We start from the raw sequence: 23,062 nt of genomic DNA, 5'->3' as shown, positions 1-23,062 counted from the left end.
TAAATAGACACAAACAAATTTTGTGCAAAATAAGCAGCATAATACAAACATTTACCGCTACAAGTGCAACATGGTCGCTGTTCCACCCGCTCACAACAAACTTAGCTTCTCAATGCTGTTAACAGATGATCATTTATCCAAATAACGGTTCTTGGCATCCTTGCTGAGTTTGTCTCGGTATGATTTCCTCTCATTTCGCTTCTGCTTCTCCAGCTTTCACTGCTTCAAAAGAATAAATAAATAATGTAAGAGTCTCTGCTGCTACTTTCACTAAACCGCTAACAAAAACAACATACTGTGGCGCGTCGGTGACGTCACACTAAACACACGTGACTCTCAAAAACTAATGAGTAACTAGTAATAAACTGTTGAATCACTGAACCGACTCAGGAATCACATACATTTTAATGAGTATTATAATATTGCTTATTTACATTTACAAGTGAAATTATTTATTACAATTCCATATATGATAATAATAATTTGTACTCGTTATTTATGACAGTTTTGATAATAAACGGAAATGTGACCAAATGAAGCGTTTTCAGAACGTTTTGTGGTGTTTCTGCGCCATCATGTGGATCTTGAACCGTTTCCATGTTGTGTTTTGAGCACTGAGGCAGATCGAGTGATTCAGGAGAAGAAAAAGCAGCTTTTCACTGTCAAACTGAACAGTGAAGGTGAGCACAAGAAACCAGGTGGTTTTATACGAGCTGAACGTGTTTTTACTTCTTAAAATACGATGTATACATTTAATAGAAACAGTAGAGAGTGCGGTGCTAAAATACTCGTACATGAATGATAAACATGTGCATTTATTATCTACCGAAGTTCCACTTTTCTGGCTTTTTGTGAAATAAACAAAATACACAAAATTATTAAATCAACTTTTCATACAATCATGTACAATAATATAATAACAAAACTACATTTTCACTGCACTTCTGTGGCGCACAAAAAATAAACAAAATTAAGATAATAAGATAAGATTCCTTTATTGATCCCCATGGGGGAGTGTTACAGCAGCTCCAGTACAGTGTAAGTACAGTAAATAGAGTAAATAAAATAGAGTAGAATAAAATAAAAATAAGGAAATTATAGAAAAAATTAGCTATGTGATGCAATTACTATTATACTATTATACAACAGTATGGTAATTACAACAATATAATAAAAACATTTTCTGAATGTAAATATATACATATGTGTGTATAATGAAACAGAGTCCAGTGCTGGGAAAAAGGGGGGGGGGGGGGGGGGGGGTCTTGAGTTATTGTAGGGGGGGGGGGGGGACAAGGAGAACAAATGTTTTAAACTTTAAATTCTTTTTTTATTTCATTTTTATTTCCATCTACTACCGTAAAATATCCCCACACAGCTCCCCCCTCCCTCACTCAGCCTCCCTCTCTCTCTCTCTCTCTCTCTCTCTCTCTCTCTCTCTCTCTCTCTCTCTCTCTCTCTCCTCAGTCACGTGACGGTACCACAACAGAACACATCAGATCAGGAGCAGTAAGGTGAGCAGCAGCATGTAAGATGTGAGAGAAGCGGCTGTACACACATGGTTTCTACTTTCTGATAAAACAGGAGAAACGTACCGAATGTAGCGGAGAAAAAGTCAAACTGAAGTATCGATACTGTCGATATTTGGATCGATCCGCCCATCCTTAGTAATAAAACACACGCGGAATAGGAGCCTCTCTACGCATGCGCAGACGGAATGCGCCAGTTGCGTAAGGTGCGTAAACTGCGTAAGGTGCGTCCGTACTTTACGTACGTATAGTTTACTATTATTTACAGAAAATCGCCCAATTTCTGTATGTGCAAATCAAAGTATTCAAAAACTTACATTCTTCCAATGCCTACCAATGTACTGATGTGTGTTAGGATTTTAACAACATAACAACGTGACGGTACCACAACAAAACACAGCAGAGCAGGAGGGGAGGAGCGAGGTGAGCATGTAATATGTGAGAGGAGCCGCTACTGTCAGTGTTGCCAGATTGGGCGGATTTCCGCCAAATTGTGCGGATTTTGTTGAAAATTAGTGGGGAAAAACATGGACAAAATGTGGGCTTGTTTGTAATCATTTTGGTGGCTTAAAATTTAAGTAAAAAAAAAAAACTGTTCACAGCTAAGCAAGCTTTTCAGCACCATGAGCTTGTGCAACTGTACGAGAAAGAAGTCTCTGCTCTAAGACTTTAAAGCTGGCTTTAAAGCTCGACTCTAAACTCTAGAAGTGCACCTGTTTTTGTAATCTGATGACTAAGCAGATGCATGTAATGCAAACCCCTTAAATATTTTTTTATTTGACCGTTTCTTAGTAAAACAACAATGTAAAGTCGACTTTTTGCTAAAGACATTTACTACCAACAAGCAGCAGATGGCAGTGTCATCATATTTCTGTCCTTTAACCTCATCAACGTGTAGGTTTGTTTGTTTATTTATTAGGATTTTAACGTCATGTTTTACACTTTGGTTACGTTCATGACAGGAAACGGTAATTACTCTTCACACAAGATTCATCAGTTCACAAGTTTATATCGAACACAGTCATGGACAATTTATTATCTCCAATTTACCTCATGTGCATGTTTTTGGACTGTGGGAGGAAACCGGAGCACTCGGAGTAAACCCACGCAGACACGGGGAGAACATGCAAACTCCGCACAGAAAGGACATGGACCACCCAACCCTTAGCAGATTCACTTAAGCTGATCTTATCTGTGCCATTCACTATGACATTCTTGTGGGGTATAGGGGTTGCTTTTATAATGTTTTGGCTACTCTCTGTATATGGTTAAAGACACATTAGTTCCATCACGGCTGGGTTCCTCTTCTCTGCTTTAAACCTCTGCTGACATGCTGACTCACACTTGTGGGCTGTGACGAGACAACCCGATTTAGCTTCCTCTTATTAGCCTGTTATTGTGACACTCTGCCTGCTTTCTCCTTAATTACCCCCGTACAACAAGCCCATCTGGTATTTTACAGCAATGCTACCTAAACATAACCATACATAAACCACTAAACTGCACCAATCTGTTTGGGTGTCACCATATGAACACTATTACTTGATTACATGCTTAATTTACTACCAGAAAGCTTGATGTTGGTGACACACAAACAAAATTTATTGTTGTATAGAGCTGGAGGTGGATAATTTGCACTCTGGACGAAACCAATAATCAGTTTGGAGTAAAAAATGGGTTTTAAATAATAGATCAATGCCATGTGAATCTTGTTTTTTGGGGGTATGTGCCCCACTTTAGATCTGTTGTTTTTGGATCGTGTATGAAATCACCACAGCTCAGACAACAGGCTAGTAAGTGGTGCTATTAAAAATTGTAAACTGATGGTCATGAGGTCATGCTGATGCCACCAGTACTGGTCTTACCTAATTTGGGGTCTTAGATTATTTTATATTGACATGAAAAAATGCAAATAATAGATAATTTTACTACTGTCCCAACCCTTTTTTCCATTAAGTATGTATATCTGGATCAATAAAAAAAAATCATAACAACTTCTTGCCTGTTGCTCCCAGCAGGAATGGTGTCTCTGATGAAGACATTTATTTATTAATACCTTATTTTTATGCCGTCCACTGGAGACTGAGACCTTAATTATTATTGACATATTTTCTCAGTAGAAGCTTGGACACCACCATAAATGGTATTTAGTTAAAAAAAAAAAAAAAACAGGTAAACTCACTCGCACTGGAATGAATGTTTAGTTAACGACAATTTAATTGCGACAATTAATGATGAAAAATAATTAATCTTTAGAATAACTGTTCATACAGTTCATACCAAATTTCCCAGAAATGATTTGTGACTCGTGCCACTAAAAGTGCAGTAATATTTTTTTGTATATTTAAATAACTTTCCTTTGCAGATACACATACAGTTTATGACCAAACATATGTGGACACCCCTTAAATTGAATGATTTCATGTAAACTATTGTCCATAAGTAATTAAATAAATTCTATGCCTCCAGCCTTGCGGCCACAATTTAGGTAAGGTATTTTACCCAAAATGTTGCTTCAGTTGAAAGCATATTATTTAATTTTAGACACCCGTTAGCAGTGGGAACTCTCAATACACCATGTTCAGGTGTTTAACTATGCCACAGCTACTTGGAAACTCCTTACTAAAATAAAGATAATGGTTCACAAACGTTATTATAGCTGTTTATGCTTAGATTACATTTTGCCTCTGGGTAAAAGTGTCTGCCAAATTAATAACTAAATGTAAATTTTTCTCCTATACCTGCTTCACTAGAGCATACAGACATTAAAAAATAGTGTTCTGTATTTCTTGCAGGTCAGCACTTCTTGGATTTTTGAAAAAGTATATTCGGCACTTCTGGTCGAACCCACTACAACACTTAGCTTATTGTTATCTGTACAAAAATAAATACATATAAGATTAAATAAGACATGTCTCTTAAAACAACTTGTACATTTTTATTCCTTGCATACAGTACAGTTTAAAGAGAACATTTTTGAAATGCAAAACCAAATACATCAAAAATAAATCAAATTACTTTTAAAATGTGTACAGCAACCTAAAACTAAGGCATGAATAATAATAAGCAATAATACATAAACATAGCCTCTAATTTGTGCAACTTTCAGAACTAAAAGTTTCAGCTACAGCTCACACATAACTTAAAGCTTTAATATTTTGTTGGGAGGCTTTGTGGCGTTTGTAGGAGGTTCTGTCAGGATTGTATCTCCTAGATGAGGTAGATTTGGCGTTTGTGTGCGAGTACATGTGTGTTTGCCTAAGCCTTCAAAAAAGCATGTGGTGGTTGCAAAGAAGTCAGCTTATCAACAAGATGCTCTGATGGTGTGGATGTTGTTCTGAGTTTTCATTTTTTTCAACTTAAAATGATCTTAAACTTTTTGTCGTGTTCTCTGTCACGTTCTCTGTTCGCCCCCTCGCTATTTTCTCTCTCTCCATTTTGCAGTCCGCGCTATTAAATCTCGGCTGAGTTTCAAATCGCACTTTCATACTGAACAGTACGCAAGAGTGGCGAGCATGTCCAAATACGTAGTGTTCGTTGAACTGTACGCGAAAGTGCCCGGTTTAAGTATTATTTAAGTATGAGATTTCGGATGCAGCCCTCGGCTTCTTCACGTCACCTGCCCACAGCGTGAAACACCGTGAGCTGTATATAGTTGTATGGATTAAACGATGCCTCGATGCGAAACATTTGAATAGATGATTTTTAGTATTTGAATTTCTCGAGGAATCGTTTCAGCCCAACACCCATGCAACCAACACTAGCTTAAACTTTCAGACCATGAAAACCATTCAGTGAACCAGATGAAACCAAAGAAAGACTAAATGTTGCCTTCAAAAATGCTTTAAACCTCAATATGTATTTCAGCCGGGAGTGCCCAAGGTGTGCTGGTAACTGTGTATAAGTTGTGATGTACACTTAGACCGTCTTTGCACCTTCAAGTTTCCATGTGTAGCTGTAATGATGCTGACTTCATGTAAGGACCTGTTAACTGGGTCTTTTCTTTGATGACTGGCTTGAGTGATGTTTAATGGGCCATGTCGTACTTCACACCCATGCTAAGAACTGACCTTAGCCTGTTTTGCAGTGTGCATTCTCAGAATGATTGACATCACCATTCTGGTTGTTAAATAGGAGACAAATGTTTGAAGTTTGTAACTTGGAAAGAGTTAATTATCAAGGGGCTTGTTAAGTCAACTTTTACTACAGACCTTTGTAGTTTAGTACAATTTATAGGCATGCAGTCTCCCAAGTAAAGTTGTAACACATTTTCTTCTACCCATGACTATTTATACTAGCCTTAAGTTAAAATGGTAATCTGATAGTTATCACTGTTTCCTAACACTTAAAAACTAAGAGCAGTGTGTTTGTAGTGTGGCTAAATATCCCCTTAAGTTTTGTAATCCATTTGTATTAGCATTGAAAATGGAACTCCACAGTGCTCCACATACAGTATGGAGTTAATCCTTTAACCCGTGACCAGTCATTTATTAGGATTAGGAACAAACTATAATACACCTATAGCAATATATTACAGAGCTAATAAGGAGTTTTGCACTGTAGAACATTCCATAAAGGTTCGATGATGTTCTAATTGAAAGGCTATGGAAAGTGTTTGCCTTGGCTTCTTGGGACTAAGTTTTCGCACCATAAGGGTTGCACCATGCACCCAATGTACTGTATGTAGTACTGCATGTATACAATCATAGAAATGAATCTGTAGACCTAATATGACAATGTTGCTTTTTGTTGCTTACAAGTCCAGTTTGATCATCTTTACATCCAGTTACACGTCCTTAAGATGGCACGGTGGCTAAGTGGGTAGCAGTCGCCTCACAGCAAGAAGGTCCTGGGTTCGATCCCCAGGTGGGGCGGTCTGGGTCCTTTCTGTGTAGAGTTTGCATGTTCTCCCCGTGTCTGCGTGGGTTTCCTCCGGGTGCTCTGGTTTCCTCCCACAGTCCAAAGACATGCAAGTGAGGTGATTTGGAGATACAAAATTGTCCATGACTGTGTTCGATATAACCTTGTGTGAACTGAAGAACCTTGTGTAATGGGTAACTACTGTTCCTGTCATGAATGTAACCAAAGTGTAAAACATGACGTTAAAATCCTAATAAACAAACGATAAACAAACAACACGTCCTTAAATAAAAGAATCAGAGCCACTGAAAAACTGGGTAATCACTGTTGGGCTTATGTTATGCTTTTTAACTATTACACCACATGTCTACTCCGTGACCGATATAGCTGTAATAAAGTGTTGAAGCCCCTAAACTGAAGCAAACCTCCTAAAACCCCAAACAACAATTATTTCCAGCTATAGCATTCCCATAATGTTGGATTTATAGCCAAGCGCTCCCGCATGAAAGTGTCCTTGTAAACACTACACTAACACTTTTTCCAGACTCAAAAACATCCTAAAATAAGAAACTTGGTCATAAAACATCATCTAACAGGAGTTAACTGTCTGCACTGAATGGTTAAAAGAGACTTCTGAGATTTGGAAAGTCTTCACAGACATACTGTATAGGTTAAAGAGTGTCTTTATTTAGTGTTTGGGGAGGGGGGGGGGTGAATGGGTCCTTGTGTAAGGATGGTGTGGGAAAGAGTGGATTATCTGTAGTCATTTAGTCCACTGCAGCTGTAGGAAAAAGGGTTCCCACATTAGCACCCAAGCTTAAATAAAGCAGCTGTGCACACATAGCTTTTAAACTTATGACAGTTTGTCTATTAAACACATGTGACAACAGTAAATGTTTGTTATATTAATCATTAATAATCATCCTGTTTATTAACAGGTGTGCAATCATACAGAAGTATATTAGTTTCATGAACTGTTTACATAAAAACTAATAAAACATTTTAGGATTTTTATACATTTTGCGTGAGATCCTATTGGCTGAATACGTGTACAAGCTTTAGCCACAACATCTGGAATATCTACTAGTTATTTCAAGTAAATCCTCCAAAGTTGTTCACATCACAAAACGAACCACATCAGAGCTTGAGGGAGATTTGTAAGCGATTCCTGTAGGCACACAGGAACAGATTTGGAAATTGGCCATGTTTTATTTTGCGTCTTCGCACTGGCACTGCAGTTGTCTGTAATTAGAGACCAGAGCAGCTGCATTGGCTCACACGGCACAGAAACACAAGGGTTACAGTTGTAACCCATAGCTTTAATTAAGGCTGTTACCGGGGGGTAAGCAGCCACCGTAATCACAGCCTGGCTAATGCTGATGCACACTGACGGCCATTCATTACGTGTGGACCTGAAGCTCCGGGCCTAATAAACCAACCTGACCTAGCATGCCGTCTCGTATCCTGTCCAACGTGTAGATTTTGACCCCTTACATTAGGAGAACAATTGTATAAAACAACATGATGTACAGGAAAAATAAAATTATCATTATGCTTCTAACCTTTAACTAACATGTATTGAATTTATTCCATTTGGCTATTTAAACCCAGCCAGCATTCATTTTAACCAAGATATACTTCTCATCAGTTCTATACATACTTTTAGCTGTATTATGTATGTATTAGGTTCAAGGCTGAGGACCCAATATGAAAGAGAATTATCTACATCATGGTAGAGAGCATGGCAATGAATTAAAAAAAAAACATCAGTAATTATTAAGCTGAGTGTGCTTTAAGAAGAGAAGAATAGAGATGTAGAATGAAAGTCAGCAGGCGGTCCACTGGTTAGACAGTGCTGTGTACAGTGCTGTCTGCTCAGGCAGTGCTGTGTAAAGCTGCTCATTAGCATCTCATTTGTGGAATAAACTGTACTGAAGGTGGAGAAGGCTAAGAACGTCAGAGGGGTTCTGTAAATTCCAAACGCATTTTTTAGTCAAGACAGATAATTGTGAAATGCAAATGAAATAGTAGTAGTAAGTAAATGATTGGAATGGTATGACAACATTTTAATCCCAGGTGTAATCATATCTTGTTATATCTACCAGGGGTGTTTAATTAACATTTAACACAAGTTTATGCACTGTTTTAGGAGCCTATATCTTGCAATACAATAAAATGGGAAAAAATTGTAGATTTCAGCTGTTACAGATTTTCAATGGAATCAGGAATTCAGATCAGGACCCATAACAGGCTATTTCATAATGTACCTAATGTACATAATGTAGTTTTCTATTCATTCCTTTAATTTTTAGGTCTGTATACTACTTAAGGACTTTTGAGCTGCAATTAAGACCAGCTTTGTGACACCAGGCTGTATGTTTCCTTTCAAAATTCTAGTCTTAAAACTTAATTATGCTCTGCACAGATCCCCAGTGACAGAGCTAATAAAGCAACCCCAAAACATCAGCAAGCCTCCCATGTTTTACAGCAGAGCCTACTAGTGTGAAAAAGTACTTTTGAAAGAATGTACTTGGACAGATTTCTTTTTTTTAAATATTAAATACTTCCCCCCCAATTTTTAATCCCCAGTCTAGTCGTGTCCTGAATGCGTCCTCTATACTGAAACGACCCTTCACCGCTGACTAAGGACGCCTCTCAACTGACTTGAGCTCCCTCCAGTACGCACAGTCTCGCCTCCTCAAACCCGTGCGCAGTCCTAGTGAACCCCTTCTTCATGCCCATCCACTTTGCACAGGTGCCTTTATCTGCTAACCAAGGTTCTTACACAGCATTTGAAGACCCCACACCAATTAATGTCTGCTGCAGGCCGCTAGATGGCACCCAGCCGACTGGTGGCAGAGCCGAGATGTGAACCTAGTTCAGAATCTCGCACTGGTGTGCTAGCGGAATATCCCACTGCGCCACCTGGGTGCCCAAATCATTTATTTTATATGGGTGTGGCCAAAACACCTGAAGTCAATAATTAGGAGGAATGGGTTGACCATATAGTGTATTTCTGCTTGTGACCTACATATGTTTTTTTACTTTAGATATAGAATTTTATAGTTTGGTTCCAGAGGCACGTCTGGGATTCCAGGATGCGGAAAGCTTTAGAACGTCATCCCCCTAAATGTCCTCCATATGTTCATCCTGCCTGTCTTGACCTCTGCTTAACTGGATCTTTTGTAGACAGTGGGAACCATAACTGGGACACTATTAATACCTCCTAAATAAAAGTGTGAAGTTCTAAGTGTGACCGCCATGCTGGATTAAGGTAAAGAAAGAAATGCTGTGCTTCTGTCTGTCCTCCCCCTATCATTTTTCCTTCAGTTTTAAGGAAGGGAGGATGTGCACTGGAGCGTTACAAATCTTCTCAGATGCATCAGGCTTTCATGCCAAGGAACGTGTAAAATCATTCTCCATGAGAAAAGTACTCACTTATTTTATTTCATAATGCAGGTTTTAAAAGCTTTTGTGCATGGTAATATTGTATAATATACACTGATCAGCCATAACATTAAAACCACCTCCTTGTTTCTACACTCACTGTCCATTTTATCAGCTCCACTTACCACATAGAAGCACTTTGTAGTTCTATAATTACTGACTGTAGTCCATCTGTTTCTCTGGATGCTTTGTTACCCCCCTTTCATGCTGTTCTTCAATGATCAGGACTCTCCCAGGACCACCACAGAGCAGGTATTATTTGGGTGGTGGGTCATTCTCAGCACTGCAGTGACACTGACATGGTGGTGGTGTGTTAGTGTGTGTTGTGCTGGTATGAATGGATAAGACACAGCAGCGCTGATGGAGTTTTTAAACACCTCACTGTCACTGCTAGACTGAGAATAGTCCACCAACCAAAAATATCCAGCCAACAGCGCCCCATGGCCAGCGTCCTCAGACCACTGATGAAGATCTCAAAGATGACCAACTCAAACAGCAGCAATAGATGAGCGATCGTCTCTGACTTTACATCTACGAGGTGGACCAACTTGGTAGTAGTGTCTAATAGAGTGGACAGTGAGTGGACACGGTATTTAAAAACTCCAGCAGCACTGCTGTGTCTGATCCACTCATACCAGCACAACACACACTAACACATCACCACGATGTCAGTGTCACTGCAGTACTGAGAATAATCCACCACCTAAATTAATACCTGCTCTGTGGTGGTCCTGTGGGGGTCCTGACCATTGAAAAACAGGGAGAAAGCAGGCTAAAAAGGTATGTAGAGAAACAGATGGACTACAGTCAGTAAGTGTAGAACTACAAAGTGCTTCTATATGGTAAGTGGAGCTGATAAAATGGACAGTGTGTGTAGAAACAAGGAGGTGGTTTTAATGTTATGGTTGATCAGTGTATGTGCTAAAGAAACTTAAATATGATCAAAAGTTAGTGAATACCATGGTGTGGCACTGATATTGGACCAGTGTCGCCTGTCTTAGTGTTCCAATTCATCCCAAAAATGTTGGATAGGTTAAAAAAAAGTCCATCTTTAAACATCAAGTAACATCTAGGAGGTCTTTAAAACCTCTCACCTTATTACCCATTGTAATTTCTCTACTGGATGCACTGCTTCCATATTGGTCGTGGGTCACAGACTTGCACAAGCCTCCTCTGACGTGTGCAAGTTAATCTGTTTAGGGTCATTGTAGGTCCAGGGCCCACACAGAAACACTAAAGTAAGGCCAGCAATACACTTTGGACAGGATACGTATCTATTACAAAACACTTCAGTCACAGATTCACTTGTCCCCTGACCTACAGGGCAGTTTGAAGTAGGCTACACCAGTTCCCAAAGGAGACCAGAGGTCACAGGGTAAAAGGAAGCATGGAACCCAGGTTGCTGTGTGGCACCCAGTAGACCAGCTGCACCACCGTGCAAAACACGGCTATTCCGGTACACTGACTTTCAAAGCCTGTTGGACGGAAACTGCACCTCAACAGGGGGTCAAAATGCTGATTTACTAGTCACACTTTCTCTTTCGCACCGCTGATAAATATAAAATATGAAATCTGAGTACGTTCCAGCCGTCTGGCATAAAGCTCCAGGAGGAACAGCTGACGCAGAAGAAAGGAAGTATGAATTAGTGGGATTGGGAATATGATCCACTTCTCATACACATGCACTTAAACAGTCATTTACTTTTTTAATCTCTTTATCATATCATATCATTTATCAATGTTGACCATGCCAAGTATAAAAGCTCTGGACTGGAGTGAAAAGGCCATGTGCTCATGGTGTGTTACACAGCATGATTGTGCAACCAGATAGAACAGGGCTTTATGCCCTAGATTTAGACAAACTATGAGAGATCGACAGCTGCCCAGGCCAGTGAGACAGGAGGAGAGCAGGAACGAGGGAAGGAAAGGAGGGGTGAAGTCGGCAAGGCTAGAAGCCATCCAGTGGGTGTTGAATTGCCCCTCTCTGTTTACCCCTGGGGAAGAAGCATTGAGAGGGAGTCTGTGAGGGTGTGGACAGCTGCAACCCGTAACTCTCATGGTTCGTAAAACCTCAGTTTTCTTCCAACCATGCACCTGGGTGCCCTAAATGGAAGAAATTTTAATTTGGTTACACTTATAAGTGGATAGATGGGGTTGCCAAGACCACAATGAATCACAGTGAATGACATTACTTGCCATGAAGGTGGCATGTAGTTGTAGATTTGGAAACCTGATGATCCCAAAATGCTACAATCTTCAGCAAATCCTCAACTGTGATCAGTGGAGGAAATTTTTATCTTCTTTAGCCATCCTCAATGTGCAAGAGGCAACATAAATGCATCCTTTTTGACAGGTTTATTACAGAACAGGTTGTTCTTAATTATTACCAGTGAAAGAATTAGTTAACAAGTTAACATACTGTTCTTGAGGTATTGGAAAACCAGGTACACATGCTTTAGGTACATATCATCTCAAATCTATATAACCTTAGGATTTGTTCAATGTATTTATTTTAGTAAGAATTATTTAGAATAAATATACTTCTATATATACTATACAACAGCCATAACATGAAAACCACCTCCTTGTTTCTACACTCACTGTCCATTTTATCGGCTTGACTTACCATATAGAAGCACTTTGTAGTTCTTTAATTACTGACTGTAGTCCATCTGTTTCTCTGCATGCTTTGTTAGCCCCCTTTCATGCTGTTCTTCAATGGTCAGGACTCTCCCAGGACCACCACAGAGCAGGTATTATTTAGATGGTGGGTCATTCTCAGCACTGCAGTGACACTGACATGGTAGTGGTGTGTTAATGCTGATAGAGTTTTTAAACATCTCACTGTCACTGCTGGACTGAGAATAGTCCACCAACCAAAAAAATATCCAGCCAACAGCACCCTGTGGGCAGCGTCCTGTGACCACTGATGAAGGTCTAGAAGATGACCAACTCAAACAGCAGCAATAGATGAGCGATCATCTCTGACTTTACATCTATGACGTGGACCAACTAGGTAGGAGTGGACAGTGAGTGGACACGGTATTTAAAAACTCCAGCAGCGCTGCTGTGTCTGATCCACTCATAACAGCACAACACACACTAACACACCACCACCATGTCAGTGTCACTGCAGTACTGAGAATGATCCACCACCTAAATAATACCTGCTCTGTGGTGGTCCTGTGGGGGTCCTGACCATTGAAGAACAGGGTGAAAGGGGGCTAACAAAGCATGCAGAGAAACAGATGGACTACAGTCAGTAATTGTAGAACTACAAAGTGCTTCTATATGGTAAGTGGAGCTGATAAAATGGACAGTGAGTGTAGAAACAAGGAGGTGGTTTTTTACTCCATATTTGTCTGAATGCATGAACAAAACAAAAATAGAACTATAATAAAAACAAATCACATTTTGTAAAATGATTTTATTTAAGGAACAAAGTTATTCAACACCTATACAACCCTTGTGAAAAAGTAATTCCCCCTTGGCATCTCAGTTAACAAATTTGGCAAATTTAATTAAGACAAGTTATGAATTGCTTTTAACAAAGCCACAAAAATAAGTTCATTTTATGTCATCGATGATTAAAAGTTAGAATTCATTCTGCATTACAAAAGTAGTGTAACAAACTAATTATCTAAAACCAAAACACACAATGTTCTGTACAAACTGCCCTCTCAGAGATGCTTTAATAATTAAATTGATTTTGCCCAGCAAAATAAATAATTCAATCTACAAATCAGACTTTCCTTAACTACTGAGATCTTTATATAGGTCCTGTGTTCCAGCAGAGTCTCAAATGGCTTTTTTTGTATCAGCATATACATTTATACAAACCAGAAATTGTCAAAATACTCTAGTATGTCACCAGACAAACAATCTGGATCTGTTTAGGCGTAATGAGGTGGTTAATTTGTTTGAACATTGATAGAATTTTGCATTTTAGTGACACGTTTTTCTTCAGTAGTTCACATGAAACAACCCAGCAGGGCTGCCAGTAATAACCTCAACAAATGTGCATCATTATTTTAAAACAAACTGTGATAAAAAACCCAATGCCTTAAATATTATGTAGTCACAGCTTAAAAACGGATTGTTATTTGCTTTAGAGTGTCATAATCTTGTGAAACGGTCATGTACTGTTTGTAAGGATAATCAGATGATGCCCACCAAATCAGACTGGAGTGAAATGACTGTGGTGATTTCTGATATTTTCTGAATATTATTCTGATTTCTGATATCCCATTGAGCATCCCAATGAGCAAAAGGGCAGTTGTAGCCCAACAGTTCAGGTACTTGACTAGTAACCAAAAGGTTACCACTGTTGGGCCCTTGAGGAAGACCCTTTACCGTCAATTGCTTAGACAATATACTGTCACAGTACTGTAAATTGGATAAAAACATCTGCTAAATCCCGAAAATGTAAATGTAAAATGTAAATCCTCTGTTTGGCTTGTCCACTGTCATGAAGGACTCAAAAAAGTCAAGGTAGCATATGGCAGGCATTGGTGGCATGGTTACACTGAAGTAACTGGCCCTTGGGCATTTGAACAAGGTCCTTGACATCTAGTATGTTTTTATACATCTAGTATGTTTTGTCCCAGTCCCAAGACCAGTGATGGGTGTGCAGCAGGTCTCTGATCTGCTAAAAATACACACACATGAAAATATATGGTCTCTGATTAAGCAGGGTGACTTAATACATGAGCGAGGAAGACATCAAACACACATACAACAGCAAATAGATACAACTACAATAGCAAGCTAAGTAAGAAGCACTGAGTGAATACAAAATGTAGTGCACATGATGATGACAACAACAATAATAGTAATAAAAAGAGCATTTCCATTTACCATTCACTAGACATAATGAAATTAAGTTTTTTCCCCATATGGAGCCAGTATTAATCCTAAAGACAGAATACATACTCGATATTTGGATTAACTATGAAATAATCTGTCACTGAATCCAAATGAAGCCATAAACCATTGTGCTGTTTCTCCCAAGTGCACAACTGATAATGTGATCGTATCAATCGATGATGCAGAAGCCTCTGAAGATTCGACAATTCTGGATTGTACCAGTGTTGCCAGGGAATTTCAAAACTTGCTTATTTCTTAGCCATGTCATTAAGAAATACTATAAATTAAATACATTATTTAAAAAAAAATAGAAAACATCAAATAAAAATAAATAATCCCATTATTTGATATATCTGATTTTACAAGGCTAGTGAATAATCCACCCCACATAAGACTTTTGATATTTTGGTTTTGTTTCTACATTACATAACACATCCTCTACAACCGGATCCAAAAGAGGTGATATATTTGCTGGTAGGTGAAAAACCTCCTTTTATACCTTGAAGAACAGACAGAACCCTGATATTTTTGTGCTACACAGACACAATAGTGAACAGTAGATAAAAGAAGGATCTGTAAACATGCAGCAATGCTTGAAATTGATTTGATATTTATAAATTTATAAAAGAGAGTATATGAAAATACAACTACATCAAGGACAGAAAAATAAAAGCATATCAGTAAAAATGTCTTGGGTATTCATGATGTAAAGTGCCTCATTAGAGGAAGATCTAACCACTTCCTAAAAGATTTTAGATTGTCATCCAGCCATCCATCCTTCCATCCAGCCATCCATCCATCCATCAAACCATCCATCCGTCCATACAGCCATCCATCCATCCATCCGTCCATACAGCCATCCATCCATCAAACCATCCATCCATCCATCCATCAAACTATCCATCCATCCATCAAACTATCCATCCCTCCATCCATCACCAAATTAACTTAGTTCCTCAAAAGTCTCCTGTTTTAGGCTTTACCATCTATCTAGACAACACCCAGAAACACCCTAACTACAAATCTTTTAAACCCAAACAACTGTACTGTAGTCTAGCAAAGGTTGGACCTTGTCCATTTGCTCTGTAGTCCTGTCTGTGTAAGGTCCTAGGAACTGGCTTCTTTCCTCTGCTGGCTGAGGGCACAACTGACCCTTTGCTTGCTGTCCCCCTGCCCAAAAAGGAAGGTAAAAACTCCCCTTGGCCTTAGCTGCTTTCTTTGGTCTCTTAAAAAGTTCTGCTTCTGCATCATTTCCTGCTGGCATCCAGCCGAGTTTTTCCTTCAATAACTTGTCCCGATCGGGTCTGACACTGCGCAGAAACCTCTTGAAGATGTTGCTTGTCAACGAAAACCTCTTGCACAGCTCTTGTGACCGACTAAGCTGGAGCGGAAGAGCCGGAGAGTCTGGTCTGTTAATTCCCTTTCCTCCTTCCACACCTTCTTTGTCCAGTTCAGGCAGGTCCAGCCAGTTGCCCACCAAGTCGGCAAGCACGTTGTCCCCCAACACCAGAGGCTGACGGTTGCGGCTGCAACTCATGAGAGTGGAGGTCCAGTCGCTGGAGTCGTCCATGCTATCTTCAGTGTAATCGCTATCTAAGGAGGGTCCCTCTCTGGACAAGCTATTTAGAATCCCAGAAAGGTCTACTGATGCAGGCCGGGATGAGTGTTGCTCCTGATGTTGTTCCAGTGGTAGTTGGGACAGTTTTGGTCCACAGTATTCTACTTGTGGGGCAGTGTATCCTGAGATAATCCTGGGCAAAGTTGTAGTACTACTCTCCAGGCTGGAGGTAGAAGGTGAAGTTCCGATGCTACTGCGATGTTGGTGCTGGGATTGAACCTGATTTTGATCTTTTGGCTCAAAGATGTCAGAAGGTTTGGATGGTGGTTCAACCAAACTGCTAGATTTTCCTGAGACTTCCAGCTGCTCAAGCTTGGTTTGAACTTGGAGGAGTTTAAGTTCTTGCAGAGCTCCCATCATGGAGTTCATCTGATCATGAAGGCCATCACCAGCCTCCCTCATAGAGATCTGCAGGGGCAGAGGATAAAAATACAACCAACAGGACAATAAGTTTACATGAGCAAAACTTACACAAATATTAAAATATTAAAGCAATTGACTTTAAATTTAAATAGGTATATAAGGTGTAGGTGTATAAAATCAATAATTTTAAATAAAATACGTGCTTCCAATTTTGTGGCAACAGTTTCAAAATGACATGACCCTGTGCACAAAGCAAAGTCAAAGATCAAACTGGTTTGACTGTAAGGGAACTCAAGACACCTGCACAGAGTACCAACCTCAACACCAATAACAATTGACAGATGCAACAAAATCTTGGGAAAGTCTTCCATTGGTCATGGAGGGGGTTCCTACTCCATAATGATGCTTATGGATGTCCAGCAAGCATATGGTTAGGTGTCTAGGTTTGTCAATAAAGTCAAGTCAAGTCAAATTTATTTGTATAGTGCTTTTCCGACAGACCAAAACCCCCTGTTGAGCAATCCAAGGGTGACAGTGGCAAGTAAAAACTCCTTTACAATTACAGGAATCACAGGAAGAAACCTTGAGAGGAACCAGACTCAGTAGGGACATGCTATTCTCACTAGCAGCTTTTAGTGATGTATAATACTGTAGATTATCTGTACACACCAACTAGGCATAACATTATGACCACTGACAGGTGAAGTGAATAACACTGATTATCTCTTCATCACGGCACCTGTTAGTGGGTGGGATATATTAGGCAGCAAGTGAACATATTATTCTCAGAGCTGATGTAAAAGTGGCGGCACGGTGGCTTAGTGGGTAGCACTGTCGCCTCACAGCAAGAAGGTCCTGGGTTCGATCCTCAGGTGGGGCGGTCCGGGTCCTTTCTGTGCGGAGTTTGCATGTTCTCCCCGTGTCCGCGTGGGTTTCCTCCGGGTACTCCGGTTTCCTCCCACAGTCCAAAGACATGCAAGTGAGGTGAATTGGAGACACTAAATTGTCCATGACTGTGTTTGATATAAACTTGTGAACTGATGAATCTTGTGTAATGAATAACTACAGTTTCTGTCATGAATGTAACCAAAGTGTAAAACATGATGTTAAAATCCTAATAAACAAACAAACAAACAAACAAGCTGATGTAAAAGAAGCAGGAAAAATGGGTAAGCGTGAGGATGGCTAGACGACTGGGTCAGAGCATCTCCAAAACTGCTTCTCTTGTGCGGTGTTCCCAGTCTGCAGTGGTCAGTATCTATCAAAAGTGGTCCAAGGAAGGAACAGTGGTAAACCGGCGACAGGGCTCATTGATGCCCGTGTGGTCCGATCCAACAGGCTCAAATTGCTGAAGAAGTTAATGCTGGTTCTGATAGAAAGGTGTCAGAATACACAGTGCATCACAGTTTGTTGCGTATGGGGCCAACACAATATTAAGAAGGTGGTCATAATGTTATGTCTGATCGGTGTATATTATCTACATCATTTTAATCATTGAGTGTATATCACACCAGCTTTTTATTGGCTTGTTCTTAAAACAACAAACTTATTCATCTGAAAATATATATAAAATAAGCTTTTACCATATTTCCAGATCTTACTACCATTTATCAAACTCTCATAATACAGTGATGAATGCATGATTTAAGGCGATGGTGTCTACAACAAGACTATATAATCATGATCTAATCATATTATCACGACATGCAACAGCTAAACAGTTGCAACAAATTAAATGCTTCATCCGGCTACGTATTTTCCTACAAATCATCTAATCATGCAGCATTATCATTCTTGCCAATAAACATATCTGTAACCCCGACACAGAAAGGCTATCAACTTACCATGAATCAGCTTCCACAGAGAGGATTTCCTAGCTTCTCAGTCTCTACCCTTCTCACCTTTTAAAGACCGAGTCTGCCAGCCCCTATATCTAGCTTTCTGCCAATTGGAGACTGCGTTCTGCCCTGGCATCCAATAGAACACGTCAAGACTTTAATCCTAAACAGAGGGGGCAGCTCACTGAAGCATAATCGATTACCAAGACTGGGTGAGAGTTTCAAAAAATGGGTGGCTGAGGAGGGGTGATGGTTTTGGTCTGCCATATGTTGTGAACAGTGTATTTTATGCTTTATGGGGATAATTATTGACTGTCCTACCGGGTCAAGGGAATTATTCAATCACAAATAGTACAACTCAGTAAAATAATTCAGAAAGAACAGGACAAAGAGCTAAAGAACTCTGATATACAATCACAATGTTTAACTTACATGTATACAGTAAACATCATCATGGGAAAAATAAGCTTGTCTTGAGTGTTTTGCATTGCTATCACAGATGCTCATGGCATTTTGAAAGATTGCTTCTAAATAATTCAGAATCTAATGTGACAATGTGCATGTAGATACAAACCAAACACAATGACCCATTTTGCTGCTGGTCTAATGTTTTTTCTTTTAAACATGAATATCAAAAACACTGCTAAACTTTTAATATATGGTTGAAAGTCTGTGACCACCATATCACCCCCCAAAACAATTATTATTATTATTATTTTTCCTCCCAATCTAGTTGTATCCAATTACCGGATTGCATTATGCTTCCTCTCTAGTGATGCTGAACTCCACTTCTGATTGAGGACAGTGAGACACGCCCCCTCCGACACGTGTGCAGTACCCGACTGCACCTTTTCACCTGCACAAGGCGAGTTCATATGCGGATCAGCTTTGTGTACGGAGAGCCACATTCTGATCACCGCATTATTCCTCTACTCTGTGCGGGCGCCATCAATCAGCCAGCAGAGGTCGTAACTGCATCAGTTATGAGGTTCCTATCCGGCTCCCCACCCTGTATGAACAACAGCCAATCGTTCATGTAGCCGCCCAGCCTACCCGGAGGACCGAGCTGAACACCCAAAACAATTAACAAAAAGCTGGAACCTTACTGTATGGTTTATGTTTAAGTTTGCTGAAATGAAGGCCCCCGTCCAAAAATTCTAGAATCAACCAAACCTACTGATATTTCCAAAACGAGTTTAGGTGTTTTAGCCACAGCCAGTATTATAACTGATGTCGTTAAGTCCAACATCAGTGCCTGACCTCACAAATGCTCTTTTGATCAAATAGGGACAAATGCACACTGAAGTCATGTGAAAAGGCTTCTCAGAAGAGTGGATGACAACAAGCTTATGGTTAGGAGTCTACACACTTCTATACTGTATATTACTGTAGACTCCTAGATAGTGAATTGAGATTCATATGTTACATAACATGTTTTGTCCTATTGCTCAGACCTTGTGCCTTTTATCCCACTTAAATTTAACACCATCATTCATACATTCATTTACTATCTGTTTTACCCCCACATGATCCTGAGTCTTACTAGAAACTGACTGTACCCATTCACAAAGCCTCCAGGTTGCCCACTGATGAGCTAGAATTTTATTTATTTATTTGTTTGTTTTTTAAATCCAGAATCTATCGTGAATCTACTGCTGACTCTGCTATAACACTTGGTATTTATGTTCACAGATATAGTATGTTTGTTCCAGAGGAATAATGTAAAATCTAATGACCCGCTTCTTTTACTGAAAGGGCACCTCTGTGAGATCTGTTAATGAAGATGTAAATGTCAGCCGCTGGGAAGAGAAGTGCTTTGAAGCCAGTTACAGGCAGATGCTGCTTAGCTTTAATGGGCAACAAATACAGGTGTGATTATAATAAAACTTATTACTATCTATATTATTATTACTATCTTGGACTAATTTTGCCCACTAAAATAAGCTCAGTTGAATAAACTATTGTGGTCATGTTAGCATTAATATAGCTTTTAAGGATGTACATAGCTGTCATATTTATTTACACTCATGCTTGATGACTATGAATAGGTCACAAACCAGATGAAAGAATGTGTGTCTGTCAGCCTCTGTGTGTGTGTAAATGTCAAGCAGTGCAGATTGGAGCCCTTGACATGGGATAGGATCCCTCTATACTGATATTGACCTCCACTTGTGTGCAGTAGCCCACTTCATCTTTTCACCTGCAGGTGGCGAGTTCATATGCGGATCAGCTTTGTGTACTGACAGCCACACCCTGATCCTCATTATCCCCCGTCTCTGTGCAGGTGCCATCAACCAGCCAGCAGAGGTTGTAATTGCATCAGTTATGAGGAATCCCCTCCGAACCCTCCCTGAACAACGAGCCGATCATTGTTCGTGTAGGTGCCCCCTGCTGGTAGCAGAGCTGAGATTCAAACCAACGACTTGGAAATGTTAGCTCTGATGTGCTAGCGTGTTTTCCCTGTGTGTTCCATGTCCCATGATGCCATGTGGCCAGAGCCAAAAGTGGGTTTTGTGTTTAGAATGGCATTTTTGCTTTGTTATGATGTATTTAATGGTGTGTTTTGTGGTTGTGCTTATGTTAAATTTGTAAGTTACCGTTTTCGTAAAGTGTGTTGTGTGTGTTGATGGCGTGTACCCGCTCTGCGCTTGTTTAGACATAGCGGGTCTCCATAGTGGTCTGTGTATTTAGATTTGTGCTATGTAACTGATTCAGAAGCAAATGAATAAAGAGCGCTGCCTCCTATTTAGTTAAACATCCTTGTAAAAATAGATGGCTGTATCATCCTCTTCAAAACAAACTCCTTTAGATTTGCATGCATTTGCATGAGATAAGACAGAAATATTTCCTTCTGACCTACTTAAAGTGAAATAAAGCATCAGAGCACATTCATTAAAGTCATCTGCCATAAATTTGAAGTCATTATTTCTGGCTTTCATATCAGTGCTCAGGATTATATACGATACAAATCTGATAGATTGGAGCGTGTTACACACTTATACACTTCCTAATCATCTTAATCTTAAATCCTCTTGATATTAGAAAAGGAAGGAAGGAAGGATTATTTTCTTCTCTATTTAATCTGTCCCCCATTTAGTCTGTGCCTTAAATAAATATAATTAGGCAATTATGGTGTACCAGTTGTTTATCTGTCTTTTGAAAGGGCATGTAGAATTGATTGTCTACTAGTTAACTTTGCTCACTGCATCACTAGAGCTGGTCGTGGGAGGTTATCAGCAACATCTCCAGCACAAACATGAACCCACGTAGGCTCAGTCACAGCTGTCGTCAAGGTCCAGGCCAATTTTAGCTGAGGGGAAGGAAGGGCTTTGTGAAGAACAGGAGCGACGGAGGAACACACTAAATGAGCAAAAGCTTGGCGCAGATTTGACCCATTCTTGTGCTTAATAATAACAGTAACTTTTATTATAGCTTTTGTTCAATGGGACCATGGTACCCCACCAACCAGCACTTTCACAGCCACCATTATGCTGCTTTGAGCTAAAGATTGGAGTCTTCTACAATTTGGGCTTTAGATAAACATCTTTCTATAAGCAATGACTGCTACCAACTGCTTTATATCAGACACACTGCTAGATTTTTAGACATGACCTGCTTGCTTCAGGTAGAGATGTGTAGAGATGTTCTGTGAGGTGCTCGAGTGGCCTATTCTGGGTTCGAATCTCAGCAATGCTATCAGCCGTCCAGCCAAGCGTCTACACAGATATGACTGGCTGTGTCTGATGGAGGAAGGCCTGAAGTCCTTGGATTGTGCCCTTTCCAGGGTATTCCTGCCTTGTGCTCAAAGTTTTACCTCAGTGACTCGGATCAGTATAAAGCAATTGCTTGAAATGAAATGAAAACAAATGTTAATTTAAATAAATAAATAAATAAAAAGATGACAATGCTACATAAAAATATAGCTACTGGTAGGTAATACAAATATTTAAGTATTTTTTTTCTATGGTGAACTTAACATGTGTATTAACAGAAGCAAAAGACGCAGTGAACAGCAGTACTGAATTTGGTTTGATCTGGAAACAGCCAAAATAGACTTGAGACCTAAGGGGGTTAAAAGTTGACCATTTTACTGACCTCTCTGCCACACACAGACTAACCCTGATAACAACTTCTCACACTTGTACCAGACAGGCAGCATTCAATTACCACAGTCGTAAAGGTTAAAGCTGTGAGAACAGAAGATGCACTTACCTTACTTAAGTACTGAGTACAGTCGTATACTACCTTTGACATCGTATGATAATTAGGGCCCTCTTAAATTCACAGGGTGTCCACATACTTTTGGCCATATACTGTATCAAAGAGAACTTTAACTCAAAGTAAACAAATGATAAGTAAATATAATTGGCAGTCTAACATGTAGAGCCAATCAAATTTATTTATACTTACTCTTCTATCTTAATTTATTAACAAAGTAGCATCATTTTGCCAAAGCAGCAGACAGGCAGCCATGTGGCATTCCTAAAAAAAAAAAACACAGCCCATTTAAATCTGCAGTGCCAGACTCTTCTCCTCAGGAA

At 39.6% G+C, this 23,062-nt stretch overlaps 1 protein-coding gene and 1 long non-coding RNA gene across 2 annotated transcripts; one reads left to right on the top strand and one right to left on the bottom strand.

Moving 5' to 3' along the window:
- The first annotated feature begins 604 nt into the window (after nt 1–604).
- LOC134302038 (uncharacterized) lies at nt 605–21,566 on the top strand. The gene is made up of 4 exons (XR_010007505.1): nt 605–680; nt 1,468–1,514; nt 20,277–20,390; nt 20,806–21,566. It is a non-coding gene; the product is annotated as an uncharacterized LOC134302038 (long non-coding RNA).
- LOC134302037 (PAK4-inhibitor INKA2-like) lies at nt 15,364–18,561 on the bottom strand. Its single transcript, XM_062987022.1, has 2 exons — nt 18,528–18,561; nt 15,364–16,728 (listed from the first exon to the last, which is right to left on the bottom strand). Exons 1-2 carry the CDS (start codon nt 18,528–18,530, stop codon nt 15,730–15,732), a joined length of 1,002 nt encoding a protein of 333 aa, XP_062843092.1. The 5' UTR covers nt 18,531–18,561; the 3' UTR covers nt 15,364–15,729.
- Nucleotides 21,567–23,062: the final 1,496 nt, after the last annotated feature.

Source organism: Trichomycterus rosablanca, chromosome 24 (genome assembly GCF_030014385.1).
Source record: "Trichomycterus rosablanca isolate fTriRos1 chromosome 24, fTriRos1.hap1, whole genome shotgun sequence".
Lineage (NCBI taxonomy): Eukaryota > Metazoa > Chordata > Actinopteri > Siluriformes > Trichomycteridae > Trichomycterus > Trichomycterus rosablanca.
The sequence above is the reverse complement of the archived record's forward strand: the minus strand, read 5'-3'. Positions and strand labels throughout refer to the sequence as shown.